At 51.3% G+C, this 15,489-nt stretch overlaps 1 protein-coding gene across 1 annotated transcript in view; it reads right to left on the bottom strand.

The window, feature by feature from the left end:
* Nucleotides 1-15,489, bottom strand: part of PLEKHG2 (pleckstrin homology and RhoGEF domain containing G2) — a 31,897-nt gene continuing 16,408 nt past the window's right edge. The window contains exons 6-19 of the mRNA XM_070949439.1: nt 15,404-15,450; nt 14,888-15,038; nt 13,723-13,854; nt 13,143-13,325; nt 12,826-12,918; nt 11,534-11,620; nt 10,605-10,638; nt 10,361-10,462; nt 9,115-9,216; nt 7,598-7,636; nt 6,426-6,442; nt 5,423-5,707; nt 3,106-4,492; nt 1-2,308 (exon numbers count right to left, since the gene is read on the bottom strand). Coding sequence (XP_070805540.1) covers nt 402-2,308; nt 3,106-4,492; nt 5,423-5,707; nt 6,426-6,442; nt 7,598-7,636; nt 9,115-9,216; nt 10,361-10,462; nt 10,605-10,638; nt 11,534-11,620; nt 12,826-12,918; nt 13,143-13,325; nt 13,723-13,854; nt 14,888-15,038; nt 15,404-15,450 — 4,566 coding nt within the window. The 3' untranslated portion in view covers nt 1-401. The remainder of the gene's footprint in view (nt 2,309-3,105; nt 4,493-5,422; nt 5,708-6,425; nt 6,443-7,597; nt 7,637-9,114; nt 9,217-10,360; nt 10,463-10,604; nt 10,639-11,533; nt 11,621-12,825; nt 12,919-13,142; nt 13,326-13,722; nt 13,855-14,887; nt 15,039-15,403; nt 15,451-15,489) is intronic.

Below are 15,489 nucleotides of genomic sequence, written 5' to 3'. Positions count from 1 at the left end.
TGTCTCTTTTCCAAAGGATTCAGAACCAGTAAAAAGGGAAGCCACACAATAGACCTTCCCCCTTCTCAAGAGGGCTTGATTTGCTTAACCCTCGCCCGGCCTTCCTGCGACCACCAGTGAACCCAGTTTGGTCCCTTCCTGGCCTTCTGGTTCTCCCTCTCAAGACGCTGAGACCGACGGAGGCTCGATCTGGCGAGGAGGAAGGAGGCAAGATCCCTTCTCAGGATCTTCTGGAATCTGGTGTGTCTCTACTGTCTTCTCAGCACCCAGAAGACCATCTCTCAGCTGGCGGTCACCAACCGCCTGCACCTTCACCCTCTTCTTGGGCCGCGTGGTCAGGGCCGGTTCCAGCCAGCACTGTCAGGACGTTGGGCTCCGCTGGCACGTCCAGCTTCATGCCTTCAGGTGCCTGGTTTTGGGGGCGCCTCGGCCTCACCGCCGTTGACCCTCCGCTGCTCCAGCGTGGCCGAGAGAGGATGCGTCAGGCTGACTTGAGCGTTACTAAATGAGGAGATCCGACCGCTGCACCCAATCTGGATGTTGACTGTGGTGGAGTAACTGGCCTTCTGAGGACCCTTCTCGGGGAACCGAGCCGTGTCTAGGCTCAGGGGGGCTCCCCGTTTGGGGCAGTGCTCCCCCATCTCAAGCTGCAGTCTTGGGGAGCCGCCTGTCCACTCCTCTTGGTTGACGTATTTCAAACACAGATTCGGCACGTTCGGCCACCTGATGCTGCCCAGTTCGTGGGAGTGGGGGCCACTTCCGGATGAGGCCTCAGAGCCCGAGGATTCCTGGGGCCCCCCATTGGGGGATGGTTCTTCAGATGGCAGGAGGGTCCTTTGGGCTTTCAAGCAGACCGTGGGACAGGAGAGGCCTGGCATCCAGGGCTCTGGGTGGGCCATGGGGACGGGGGGCTGCTTCTGCGGGTGGACCCCCAGGGGCCTGAAAGTGCAGGGGTGGGCTCCTCCTGGAGGGGGCGAACACATCCTGGGCCTCACGGGGGACTGCACACGAGAATTGGGGGCCGAGGCAGAGGAGAAGGGGGGGCATCGTTCAAGAGCCGGGGGTCCCAAGGGGGGTCTGCAAGGGGAGGGGGAGAGGGGCCCAGGGCCAATGCACTGAGAGGAGGAGGAGGCGACCACCATCTCTGGCCTTCCTGGGTTCCGATGACGCCTGGGTGCCGCCTTGGGGAGCGAAGCCAGGGGGTCGGCTGGCAGCCAGGGCCCCTGGGGGTCCTCGGGGGGAGGGACGCCATTCCTCTTGGCCAGACTTTGAGAGATGCAGGAGGCGGCAATGTACCTGGAGATGGCAGCAGCGCTGGACGAGAGGCATCGGCGGACGGGGGACGAAGGGAGGAATTTGGGGAGTGGCACCCTGGGGCATTGCCCTGCGATGCACACGGGGGACTCCACCCCGGCCGGGAGTTCAGAAGGGGCAGCGGGAAGGGCTTCCTGGGGTGGGGAGGGCAGCCCCTCAGTGGAGGAGTCAAGTGGCAGGGGCTGGGTGGCCGTGGTGGGTTCAGAAGCAGCAGAAGGATTTGGGAGCCCCCCAGGTGGCGTCCCAGAGGCTTCCTGGCTGAGCCCTGTTGCCTCTCGGTCTGGTCCCTTACTCTCCGAAAAAAGGGGTGAATGGCTTCTCCCCCCAGTGCTTGGTGGGGCATGGCCCTTTCCCGATGCTGGGGCCAGGGGCCCCTCCGGCAGGCAGAAAATGGGGCAGCCGGCTGTCCTGGCCTTGGGTTCCTTGGGGGGCTCCCAAGAGACGGAAACATAGTCAGAACTGTGGTTGCTGAGGCCTTGTTGCGGTTGGGGGGCAGGGCTGGCTTGCTCTGCACCCACAGAAATCTTGGGGTGGAGCCTGGGCTCCGGAGGCCGACTGCCCCCCTCCATATTCCAGCCTGGCTCACGGGGACCTGGGTTTCCATGGTCGCTCTTCCCTCCGTGCTCCATCCGGTGTGACGCTTTGGAAGACGCGGGAGGGCCCTTCTGTGGGCTGGGGGCCGGGGTGGAGGAAGGGCCCTCTGTCCACGAGAGACCCCTGGGGCTCCCCGCTCCTCCTCCTCCTCCTCCCACTGTGGGGGCCGCGAGCGTCTTTTCTCCTCCCATGGGGACCCCCGAAGGAGGGGGCAGCGGTTCGTGCAAGTCGTGCTGCAGTGAGGCCAGGATCTGAGGCGAAAGAAGCCGGCAGGGTCTGTCGCTGTGCAGCACCACGGCTGTTTCACGCGTGGCGGCCACCAGAGGCGTGTTCTCCTGGATGCCGACCACACGTGGGAGGGATTCGTGGATCAGCACGTGGCCGTAGATTTGGGGCTCACCTGTGGGGAGAGGCAGGAGGCAAAATGAAACACCGGCTTCCTCGAGGGGAGACCGACAACGGGAGGGTGCTAAATCTATTTAATTATGGGATCCTCGATTTACGACCCAAATGGAGCCCAGAATTTCTGTTAGGTTGAAGCGCCCACGTGACCGGTATACAATTTTTTTTTGCAGTGGCCATTAAGCAAAAGCTTCAGTTGTTAACCAAATCAATGTATTCCTATGGGTATTTTTTGAGAGAGGCTCTTTGATGGGGATGGAAAATAAAGGAAAGAGGGAGGGAGGGAGAGAGGGATGAAAGAAGAAAAAAGAGGAGGAAGGAATGAGAGACAGAGAGAAAGGAAGGAAGGAAGAAAAAGAAAGAAAATGGAAAGATTAAATGAGAGAAAGAATGAAAGAAAGAAAAGACAAAGAAGAGAGAGAGAATAGAGAAAGAAAGACTAAACAAAAGAGAAAGAAAGAAAAAAAGATAGATAGAAAGAAAGATAGAAAGAAAGAAAGAGACAAAGAAAAAGAAGGAAGGAAGGAAGGAAGGAAGGAAAGAAGGAAGGAAGGAAGGAAGGAAGGAAGGAAGGAAGGAAGGAAGGAAGGAAGGAAGGAAGGAAGGAGGCTATCCAATGCCCAGGTGTGCATGAGATAAGCATGGGGCATCATGTGTAGCTTTTGTGCCACTTTGCCCAGTTCAGTCCGTGGTATGAACCAGGCCTAGATGCCTTCTGCCCGGCTGGGCACCTGGGGAGGGAAAGGAGGGCGAGGCAGAAGGCCCACCAAGGGCTGGGAAGGAGGGTTGACTCACACTGGGGGAAGCTTCCTCCTTGCTGGCTCTCCTGCAAGGCTTCCTGGCCCCTGCCCAAGGCCTTCTGGTGGGGGCCCCGGGGCCGCACGCCGGGCCTCTCCAAGGTCCACTTCTGGGACTTCAGCCGGCTGATCTTGTCGCTGTACATCCTGGCCAGGGCTTGGACCTTGCTGATTATCCGCTCGGAGTTCTCCAGAAGGCAGGGCTCCCCGTCGCTCTGATAGAGGCCCAGGGCTGGCAGGAAGTCCGCTGAGGCAGGGAGCCCCTCCTTTGCCCACCCGTTCCTCGGCTGCCCCAGGGAGACGTCCGGTTCCTTGCTGGGAGCCCGGAGAGGGTCCTCCAAGTCCGAATCCTCCACGATGCAGAGGGGCTCTGCGTACACGGGCCGATCGGGGGAGCAGAAGACTCTCCGCTTGACCCCCTGAGCCCCCTTCTTGGGGGTGTCCTTAGCGCTCCGCTCCTTCTCCTGCCAAGCCCGCCGGATTTCTGCACAGGATCGGAACCCGGGCTCGTCGGGACTCTCCTCCGATCCGTTGCTCGGCTCCCGCTGCTTTCTTTCTCTCCCCAAAGCTTCTGGAGGAGCATCAGAGGGGTCCCCCTTCTCTGCCCCCTGCCCCTCGGGACTCTCAGGCTGCGCAGGGAAGCAACCAGCATCCGAATGGTTCCGCTCGATTGTTGTGAGCGCCCGACTCCGTCTGGTGGTGGTTTTGGGGACGGACAGATGTTGGCTGCTGCAGGATTGACTCCGGGTCCGGCTTAGCTGGCCGGATTGAGGGCGGAGCCTTCTAAACTGGGCTCCTCCCTCTTCTCCCAGAGCCTCCTGCTGCTTGGAGATGCTGTTGAACCGCAGGACGGATTCTCGCACCACCCCAGCGGGAACTGGGGGGACCCCCTCTTCCTTGACGACCTCTGGCCCCTTCTTGCCCCCTTCCACGCTTTGGCAGTAGCTCTGAATCTTCTCCAGCAGAACCCAGTCGTCCCTGGTCAGGTTGGGGTCTACCTCCCTGTTTTGCTCCTCACTGCCGAAGCCGCCCGTGGAGGTTATGGGGCAGGAGTGAGGCCTGGTCGAAGAGTTGGGGGTCTGGCTTTCCCCCTGGGCAGTCTCCTGCCCTATGGAGGCTGAGCTGCTGGTCTCCTCCAAGGGGAGATCTTCCAGGACATGCAGAGGAGAGGGACCGGAGGATTCCTGCGGTCGGTGGAGGTCCTCTTCTTCAGAAGAGTCGCTGCCGAAGGGGTGGGGGAGTGCGGGGAGCAACTGTTCTTGGAGGGAGTTCCCTTGGGGAGGGAGAGAGGGGGCTTCCTCTTGGAAGACCCCATTCTCCTCCTCCTGCTGCTCTTCCATTTTGTCCTCCAGTTCTTCTACGCCATCCTTGGTCGAGAGCGGATCCTGAATGTGGGGCAGAAGACAAACACAGACTTAACACAGCCCAAGGACACCCTGGACCTCCGTTCTCTCTCTGGGGTGCCTTCAGACAAGCTTCTGCTTCCCTGAGTTATCCTCCCCAGGGGCTTCGACCCCCACATCTCCCCAGGACACACAGCTGGAGAAACACCTCTTGGAGATACCGTCTGGAGAACATCTGTTTGGGCCAGCTGCTTCTCCTTCAGGAAGCCCTTTCATCAACCGGGACTCTTGGAGGGAAGGCAGCTGCCCATGGCCATCGTTGCCTTCTTGAAGGGAACGTAACAGGGTTTCTGAGCATACACCGAATATTCTCCCCCCTCCCCTAAATCCCTGCAAGTCTCCTTGTGGCTCTGCGGTGTTGGAAGCTGGAAATTACACTCCTCGGCACTGTTTCTCAGCCCTGGCAACTTGAAGGTGGGTGGACCTCAATTCCCAGAGTTCCCCAGCCAGCAGAGCGAGCAGTGGAAGGAGGGCAAGCAGAGCTGGCTGGGGAATTCTGGGAATTGAAGTCCACCCATCTTCAAGTTGCCAGGGCTGAGAAATACTTAGAAGGTCCCTATGAGGCTCACCCTCTCTTCCATGGCTTATCAGGAACAGGCTTCAGGAATAAATTTAATAAATAATAATTTAATGAATTATTAATAGCACTTAGCAATAGCACTTAGACTTAAATACCACTTCACAGTGCTTTCCAGCCCTCTCTAAGCAGTTTGCAGAGTCGGCCTCTTGCCCTCAACAATCTGGGTCCTCATTTGACCCACCTCGGAAGGACGGAAGGCTGAGTCAACCTTGAGCCAGTCAGGAATTGCCAGCAGTCGGCAGAATTAGCCTGCAATACTGCACTCTAACCACTGCGCCACCACAATTATTATTAAATAATAATAATAATAATCACCACCTCTGAGAGATTACCTGCAGAGCCAAGCCGGGGGCTTCGGAGCTACTTTCTCTCCAAAACCTCCCCTCCTTTCCAGTGTCTTTGTCCAGGCCCCGCTGGCTAAGCAGCTCCAGGATCTCCTCGGTGATGGAGAGGTTGGTGGTAAGCGGGTCTTGTGCCAGGGAGAATTCGGCCTCCTCCACTTCCAGGTCCGAGGGTTCGGCTTCCTCCTCTGGTTTGGCTGAGGCCAGCGTGCAGGAGCTGCTGGAGGAGAGGAGGGGCTCGCTGGTGGGGAAGAGGTCTCCCTCACTGTCCGCATGCTGCAAAGGAGGAGAGTGCAGGAGAAGGAATGGCAGAGACAGGGGGCAGAGTGAAAACAGGCATCAGCCTAGAATCCCTACGTAGCCACAAACGAAGAGATATACAATATATTTTGGTCTTCTTCCCAGGTCTAAGCCAAGGGTGAAATCCAGCAGGTTCTGACAGGTTCTGGAGAAGCGGTAGTGGAAATTTTGAGCAGCTCGGAGAACCGGCAAATACCACCTCTGGCTGGCCCCAGAGTGGGATGGGAATGGAGATTTTGCAGTATCCTTCCCTGCCACACCCACCAAGCCACACCACACCATGCCCACCAAGCCACGCCCACAGAACCGGTAGTAAAAAAATTTGGATTTCACCACTGGTCTAAGCCACTGAACTCAAGAACTAAATCAAGATACTAACAGTAGTTTCCACTGTTTGCTAGAAATTCAATAGCTCCTCTTTGGAACTGCAATGTTTTATTCTATTATAATCATCCTTTAAAAAAAAAAAAAAAAAAGCTATCTATTTTGCTTTCTATTATTCCCTGATGTAAACCAATTTTGGGAAGGCTCCTTTCTTGGGACAAAACGGAGCAAAGGAAAATGAAAAATATAAATGAATGAATGAATATAAAACAAAGCAAGAAAATAAAAGAAAATATAAAAGAAAAGAAATCTTCCTATAATGTGTCCTGTCCCCCCAGGAACAGCTACAGGTCATACCTGGGGAACTTACCTTTAACCTGGCCCCGTCTGAAAAGGTCCCAGCAGGTAAAAGACGAGATCAGCAGAGAAAAGACAAGAAAAGGGAAAAAAAACTCTCATCAAAGGCATTTTGTTTTTCGTGGGAAATTCAATATTGGACAAAGGAAACGGTTGCATCAATCCTTTGGAGCGATGCCACGTTGGCAGATGTTTTTAATGGGTTGCGGCCCAATTCCTCAGAGTATTTCCCGTAGATATCCAGGGCTTAAAATTCTCTGAAAAATCGTGGCCCTCCAGAGTGGCAGGCTCTGTCGTAACAGATCTGTTGTCAGACTCCAAGCCCTTTTTTTTTTAATGAATGAGTCATAAAACAAGACTTGGGAAAATCTTCAACATTTCTCTGGAAGGGAGAAGCCGTCCTGTCTTCCTAGGAAATCACAGGAAGCTTCTAGGACGTTCCCCTTTGCCCCTTCTAACCAAGGCTTTGGAGAGCTAAGCAGCCTTCGATGTACAACCATTTCTTTCAAAGTTTGGAGGAAGAAAAATTATTTATGGGTGGTCCTCGCACTTACAACCGTCGTAGCGACCTTTGTGGTCACATGTTCCAAATTCCAAATTGTACGTATAGATGATGGCTGCAGCGTCCTGGGGGTCGAGCGATCCTCATTAGTGACCTTCCTTGGATTCTGGTAAGCGAAGTCAATGGGGGAAGTTGGACTTGCTTAATGGCTATGGGATTTACTTAAGGACCGCAGCAAGAAAAGGATGTGACTCACTTAACAACTGTCTAGCGACAGAAATTTCAGTTGCGGTCACACTCCTAAGTCGAGGACTCTCTGTATTGTACAAAATCTTTTGCAAGTGGTCCTCGGCTTACGACCACCATTCATGTCGTTAATTTATGAGCCCACCATTTATGTCGTTAAGCGAGACATTTATTAGTTTTGTCCTATTTTACGACCTATCTTGCCCCAGCTGTTAAGCGAATCACTGCAGTTGTTAAATTAGTAACACGGTTGTTAAGTGAATCTGACTTCCCCCTTGACTTCACTCGTCCGAAGGTCGCCAAAGGGGATTATGTGACCTTGGGACACAGCCACGGTCATAAGTATGAATCGGTTGCCAAGCCTCTAGATTTTGAGCACATGCCAACAACGTTCACCCCTAATAAACACCCAGAATCCGGGAGAAAAAGGGTCTTACTTGCTGGATGAAATATAATCTGAGATTCCTTGGCTGGCTCTATAAGGAAGCAACAGGGTTAGAGTTAGCATGATGGTTAGCATCGGGGTGAGGGTTAAATTAACTCACCTCTAAACCTGCATGAGGAGAGGAGGAGAGGTTAAGATTAATTTTATAAAAGAATAAAACCTTTCAGAATTGTTAAGGCAGCACTGGTTCGGTAGCGAAAAACGGGTATTATAACTACAGGCAGTCCTCAACCTACAACCTTCGTTGGGACCACGACCTCCGTTGCTAAGTTAGGAGGTTGTTAAGTGAACTGCACTGGGGTTTACCAATTTTTTCGCCAAAGTTCTTAAGTGAATTGTGGTCATTAAGCGAACCTGGCTTCCCCGTTGACTTTGCTTGTGGGAAGCAGGGCAGAGAAAGTTGCAATTAGCGATCATGATGACTCTGAGACGCTGCAATGGACATAAGGGCGAGGACCGGTCGTAAGTGACTTTTTTTTGAGTGACACTAAACTTTGAATGGTTGCTAGAGAAACGGTTGTAAGTTGAGCATCCACCTGTATAGTATCTAAGGCAGTATTTCTCAAGCTTGGCTGCTTGAAGATGGATGGACTCCAACTCCCAGAAACTGGACCAGTTTAGGACCGGTTTGCTGGTTGCAACAAACATGTGCACCAAAAGTAAAAAATGCTTTAAAAAGGTTTAAAAAACCAGCTGTGGCACACGATCGTCGGAACCTTTTTTCTTACTTTTTAAAAGCATTTTTAACTCCCAGTTCCGGAGAAAGTTCCCAAGCTCCAGACAGCGTCACTGGAGAAGCCATCAGCGTGGTGTTCTGTCTTCTTGGGCAGCGTTTCCTAACTTTGGCTGCTTGAAGAGAGCTGGGCTTCAACTCCCAGAATTCCCCAGACAAAATCATAGGAGTTCTAACTTCTACAGCTTTAACAGCCTCGACCTTGGAGAGAGTTGAAGTCCACGGATCTTCAAGTTGGCTGGGGAATTCTGGGAGTTGGGAGTTCAAAAAAATGCTTAAAAAGTAAAAAAAAAAAAAGTTCCGAAGATCAGCTGAGTGATGTGCTATCGTTGGAACTTTTTTTTTTTTTTTTTTTACTTTTTAAAACATTTTTAACTACCAGTTCCGGAGAAGCAGTAGTAAAAAATTGCTTAAAAAATAAAAAAAGAAAGTTCGCTCAGCTAATCTTTGGAACTTTTTTTTTTTACTTTTTTTACTACTGGTTCGGGCGAACCGGCCCAAACCGGTAGCATTTCACCCCTGATCAGCTTCCTCTGGGAGGCTCACTCAGAAGCTTCCTGCCCCTGACTATCTGCCCTGGCTGTGTTCAAAGTGATCATTCCGGTCACCAAAAAAGGACCTCTGAATCCAGAAGATGAGGTCTCGTGGTCTGCTGGCGCCCCCTGGTGTCCCCTTGCAGAACAGGCACCATGCTTTGGGAACGGCTTGTCTGCATGAGGATGTGCTGGAGTCCCACCCACCTTCTGCAGCCACGCCCCTTTCTCCAGGTAGCTCACCTGACTGCCTGCGGCCCCGGCGATAAGAGCCGCTTTTCTCCAGCTGTAAAATGGGGCAGCTCCGCCGGATTCTCTCGGGGCTGTACATGGACTCCGGAGGCTCTGAAAGAGGAAGTTCTGAGTTCGAATCCCTGCCCTGCCTCGGCAGAGATGGTCCTAGGACACCCAGCTCCACTTTTAAGCCCACCTACTGAATACGACCCTTCAGGAATTCTGGGTTTAGGATTTTGGAATGCAAATGCTTTGCCTGGTTTGCAGGCATTCCCTGATTTACAATTCAACCGTAATAGAACCTTCCCATCACAGCTGTAAATTGGGACTGTCATAAAGCAGGTCACCAACACAACTGACTCAATTATTATGACCCTTTGGGCAATGGTCGTGAAGCAAATGCCACAGTTGTTAAGCGAACCAACGATTCATTATGCCTCGTAGAGTTGAGGAACTCTGTTCTAGGTCTACTGGTAGTATGTATCAGGACTACAGCTCCCAGCATTCTTAGCCAACAAGGCTCAAGAGAATCCTGGGAATTGTGGTCCAGAGTCTTTCTGAACTCAGAAGGATGATTTGAGGCCTCCTTTTTGGCTCTTTGTCTTAAAAATGAGAAGCTGGAAAACATCGAAGTTCCTACACCCTCCACTGTTAGGCCAAGTCTCCTATAGGTAGTCCTCAACTTACAACAGTTCATTTAGTGACTGTTTCAAGTTACACTGAAAAAGGTGATTTATGACCGTTTTTCACACTTATAACCGTTGCAGCATTCCCACGACCACAATTGAGCCCAAAATTTATGTTGTTAAGCGAGACATTTGTTAAGTAAATTTTGCCCCATTTTACGACCTTTCTTGCCATGGTTGTTAAGTGAATCACTGCAGTTGATAAATTAGTAACCTGGTTGTTCAGTGAATCTGGCTTCCCCATCGACTTTGCTTGTCAGAAGGTCGCCAAAGAGGATCATGTGTCTCTGCGACCGTCATAAATATAAGTCAGTTGCCAAGCGGCTGAATTCTGACCACGTGGCCGTGGGGATGCTGCAAATTGTTGTAACTTTGAAAAACAGTCATAAGTCACATTTTTCAGTGCCGTTGTAAATTTGGACGGTCACTAAACGAAGTGTTGTAAATCAGGGACTACCTGTACCTGTCTCCCCGGGTGCCTCTCAGAAATTCTCTATCCACCAGGTGGGTCAAGAAATTCTTGACCATTCCGGAAGGAAGCCCCTGCGGAGATGCCTGTCCCGTCTCACCTGATTGCCGCCGGCCACGAATGCCGGCCCTGGACTCGTCCAGCGGAGGAGAAGGCAGGGGCTTCTTGGGGGTCTCGGGGCTGAAGACCACGTCTGGGGAGCCTAGCAAGAGGGAGAGAACCCCGTCACTCGGAAAGCAAATGGCCAGAGACCTGTGTCCCCATCCACCCCCCATGCAAGAAGAGGCGGCTGTAGCGATATCCTGGAAATGGGGTTGGGGTCTGGCAGACCCCCAGACTCTTACCCTGGAAGCTGTTCTCCAGGAGGACTTGCTTGGCCTGGAAAGAGAAAGAAAGAGACCATCAGGAGCAAGAATTCTGGGAGTTGAAGTCCACCCGTCTGAAAGTGGCCAAGTTTGGAAAACACTGGTAGTTCTCCACTTACGACCGTATGTTTTACGACAATTCTGAATTACGACAGCTTCAAAGAGAGTGCTTTACGGCCTGGGAGGCACTTCCAGCCACCGTAAAATCTCATGCACCCCCACCACATTTTGGGTTCCACTTAATGACCGTGCCGTACCCTTAATGACTGCCATGAAAACTGTTGGAAAAAATGTTGCCTTGACTTATAATGAAAATATCTACAGGCCCCTCACATCCTGGACATACACTGCTTCAACTCCTACCCTCAAAACGACGTTATAGAGCACTGCACGTCCGAACAACCAGACACAAGGAGAGCTTTTACCCCCATGCCACCACTCTGCTAAACAAATAACCCCCACAACACTGTCAAACTATTTACTAAGGCTGTATTACTATTATTCTCATCCTTCCTATTACCTATCTCCTCCCACTTAGGACCTTGGTTGCTTGCATCTTTACGATTTATATTGTTTTATTTAGTTTCCTAGTATGATTTGACTGCTTATTTAGTATCCTATGACTATCACTAAGTGTTGTACCTTAGGATTCTTGATGAATGTGTTTCTTTTATGTACGCTGAGAGCCTATGCACCAAAGGCAAATTCCTTGTGTGTCCAATCACACTTGGCCAATAAAGAATATTCTATTCTATTCTATAAACGCAACGGCTTACAACCAAATTTCCAAATCCAAATAGTGGTCGTAATTCGGAGACTACCCTTAGAGGCTTCCCCCTTCCATTACGAGCCCAAGTTCAGAAAACCCCCCAGCCGGCTGCCTCCCCCGAAGCCCCCTCCCCCTTTACCTTCTGGGGAATGGAGGCCGGGTGATTTTCCACAATCAAGCGCTTCAGGTAATGAATCCAAAGTCGCTTCTCTTCCTGATTCCTCACCTGGAACAGTGGAGAAAGGAAGGTGTGGAGGCCATTTCTGTAGCCCGGGAATCCAGAAGCATCTGCAGGTAATCCTCGCCTTACAACGATGCGTTTAAGGGCCATTCAGAGTCACAACAGCACTGGAAAAAGGGACCTATGGCCGTTTTTCTTACATAGGACCATCCCAGCATCTCCTACGGTCACGGGATCAAAGTCCGGAGACTTGGCAACTGGCATGTACTTATGACGGTTGCAGGGTCCCGGGGGGGTCACGTGATCCCCTTTTGCGACCTTCTGAGAAGCAAAATCAATGGATTTTGCCAGATTCACTTCATAACCCTCTTACTAACGTAACAGCTACAGGGATTCACTTAACAATGCTGGCGAGAAAGGTCGTAAAATGGGGCAAAACTCTCCTAATAACCTTCTTGCTTTGCAACGGATGTTTTGGGTTCAGTTGTGGTCATAAGTCGAGGACTAGCTATAAATTGACAATTTGCAACTGAACACACTTCAAATATTTTGGGAATGTTGCTTGGCTGACGAGCAGCTAAAGACCGGCAGCTACAGTTCTTCCTCCAAAGATATATAGGAATCTACCAAGGATGAATGTGGGTTAGTTGATCAGCAACAAACAGGCCATGGTTCCGTTTAAGCAGGAAACATTTGCAAAATCTTTGCAGACGGGATTGTAAAAGAGTGAAATAAAACCATTTAAGGCTCAGGCTCAGGGCAAGATTAGGATTAAGATGATGGGATCAAGGGCAAGACAGTGGCTTCCTGGGATCTGCCAGCCTTCCCAGGTAATCCAGACAGGAAACACAACCAGGTGAGCTGTTTGTGAAACTACACAAAGAGAACCTTGCAAGTCTGAAAATACAAACCTCTAACCGCCTCCTTTACAACCTGAGATTTAGGGATGGTCCCTTCTGAGCCCCTTTTTTTCACCCGTTATGCAGCTGAGGGCTACGTCCTCTTACCCGTCCAGCATCTCTTCACCCCCATCCCTCGAGGTCCTTCCCCCACACAATTACAGGACCTGTAGCTGAGGAAAAATCTGAATTCCCCCCCACCCTTCTGATTTCCCAGGAAGAAAGGCATTCTACACCCATTTCACTGAGATCTGAGCTCAGGCCCTTCCCCAAATCACTTTCCATGGGCAACCGTCTCCTAGAGGTCCTCAGACTTCCTGAATCAGCTGCTGTCGGCGCTGGGCGTCTCACCTGGACGGTGTGTTGCTGTTTGGGAATAGAGAGGTCCGAGAGTTTGAAGCTCAGAGGGTCCTTGGTGTTCTCCTGGAGCGCCAGGTTGCAACACTGTGAAGCCAGAGGGGAAGGTCACTGAAAACGTTGCCCCCCAAATCTAACTCAGCCTCAGGGACTTTAAGCTAAGAGGATTTCAACTCCCAGAATTCCCCCCATGGCATGCAACGTTAAGCTAGATGGACTACAACTCCCAGAAGTCCCCAGGCAGCATGCCCAGGTTGAGAAACCCAGATCTAACTGGTCCCAATCCTCCTCCTGCCCAGACTCCCCCTTACAAAGATGTGGCTCTTGTAGACGAGGGTCTCCCCACGCCGCTTGGCGATCAGCAGGACTTTGCTGAGAAGGAAGAAGACCCTCTCCTTGCGGGCTCGTGGCACCCGGAACTGACCCTCCAGGATCAGCTCCCCAAAGGCCCCCAGCTCCGGACCAGTCCAGCCAGCCAGCAAACCCTGGATCTCCTAGAAGGGGAGAGGAGGAGAGAGTTCAGCTTACGAAAAGGGGAGGGGGAGTCCCTGGGATCAAACTGGATCATTGGAGACCTCATGGATGGGTCTGTGCTGCCTGTTTATCTACAAGCAGCTTGCTTGCAGAGAGCAAACCTTCCTCCTTCTAGTATTGATGATGTCGCCTAGCTGGGTCATGAAACGTCTGCCAGAAAATCACCAAGCTCAGAGAGCACTGAGGACCCCACAAAGGCAGGAACTCCCCTCCAGGAGTTCTGACTTAGGCATGGGATGCCAGTATCCTCCCTCCCCCCCCCCAGATGGGCTAAAGCAGCCCAGGTGAGCTGGCCCTTCCCAACCCACAAAAAAGGCTGAATTCTTTCCCGTTGCCGGGAAGGTTGCCCCTCCGCACCTGCAGCCGACTGGCATGTTCCTGTTTCCGCTTCATGTCGTTGATGTACCAAGCCACCGCCGTCATGGTGATGCTGGCCTCTTCCACGGAGTCGTAGCCAGGACTGCTCTTGTCATAATGTTTGGCTAGTTCCTGCGAAGGAAAAACAGGTGTGTGTGGGGGAGGGACGACGGGGGGGGGGCATCAGAGACAAGAGACATTCATTCAGTGGGAATCTGAGAAACAACCTGGAAATTCCAGATCAGCCTCTGGAGAAGAGAATCCGCACTTCACCTGTGGCACTAATCCACACCCACCCTTCATTTTCAAGAATGGTTTTCCAGTTAGAGTTAAATTCTGCATCCAATTTACTTTTTGTACAGGATGTTATTTCTGACTTAGAAGCAACTCTGGACGATTTGCAGTATAATAAATTCATAAATCATATAGCCACTTCTTGGTGAGATGAGAAGCATATAAATGTAACAAATAAATAAATACATAGGTACATAAATAAATAAATAAATAAATAAATAAATAAATAAATAAATAAATAAATAAATAAATAAATAAGCATTAAAATGAACAAGAATCTGATAAGGGTTTGCTCTCTGTTTCTATACAGTAGCTTGCCCTGCAAGGGTTGGTGTGAGTTTTCTCCATCATTCCTTGCTTAGGATATTGTTTTCTGCTTGATTGTTTGTCTGGTGTTAATCCCTGCTTACCTGGGTATAGGCTGCATAGACTGCAAGGCAAGGTACTGTATAGAAACAGAGAGCAAACCCCTTCCTCAGAAAAACTGGTGATATTACCTAGTTGGGTCATGAAATGTCTGCAAGAAAACCAAGCAAGCTCAGAGACCCCCAGGGACCCCACAATCTCTTCCTCCTCCTCCTCCTCCTCCTCCTCCTCCTCCTCCTCCTCCTCCTCCTCTCATTGTCCTCCACTGTACAAGCCCCACTCTCTTCTAGCACTGATGATGTTACCTAGTTTGGTAAAGTAAGGTCTGTAAGAAAACCACCAAGCTCAGAGCGCCCCAAGGACTCCCCAGTCCTCCTCCCCCTCCTCTCCACACACCTCCACTCCCTTCTAGCACTGGTGAGGTTACCAAGCTGGGTCACGAAATGTCTGCAAGAAAGCAACCCAGCTCAGAGACCACCAAAGACACCGAAGTGGCGCCACCAACCTGCAGCAGCAGATGGTACTTCAGAATTCGCTGGACCGGCTTGAGAAGGTACGTCTCCAGTGGCAGCGAGTGCGAGAGAGTGGCCTGCCTCTCCCGGAAGAATTTCGCCAGGGATTCATCCTCCATGCACTGCCGGAGCACCGAGACAGAGCTTGTCATGGGGAGAGGAGAGAAGGAAAGTGAGAAACGGAGATTTATAACTTTGCCTAGCTGGCTGGGCATTCTGGGAGTTGTAGTCCAGACATTATAAAATAAGTAAGGTTAACCAACACTGCTGGAGGGGACTAGAGCAGGGGTCTCCAAACTTGGCAACTTTAAGACCTGAAGACTTCAACTCCCAGCGTGACTGGATGGGGAATTCTGGGAGTTGAAGTCCACAGGTCTTAACGTGGCCGAAGTTTGGACACCCCTGGACTAGAGGATGGGGGCAGAAAAATCAACCCAGATTGTGCTGAAAACCACACAGGGAAGCAGGAGGTTCATGCTTTATTGATTTGCGTAGGATTGTGTACTTACTTGGGGTAGTTCATGCAGTACAAAGTGTAGATATCAAATTCTTCGCTCTGCAAAATGAAACGGAACAGCATCAAATGCATCACAGC

The sequence above is a fragment of the Pituophis catenifer genome, unplaced genomic scaffold (assembly GCF_029215685.1).
Source record: "Pituophis catenifer annectens isolate HBS135680 unplaced genomic scaffold, rPitCat1.0.hap2 SCAF_9, whole genome shotgun sequence".
NCBI classification, from domain to species: Eukaryota; Metazoa; Chordata; class Lepidosauria; order Squamata; family Colubridae; genus Pituophis; species Pituophis catenifer.
The sequence above is the reverse complement of the archived record's forward strand: the minus strand, read 5'-3'. Positions and strand labels throughout refer to the sequence as shown.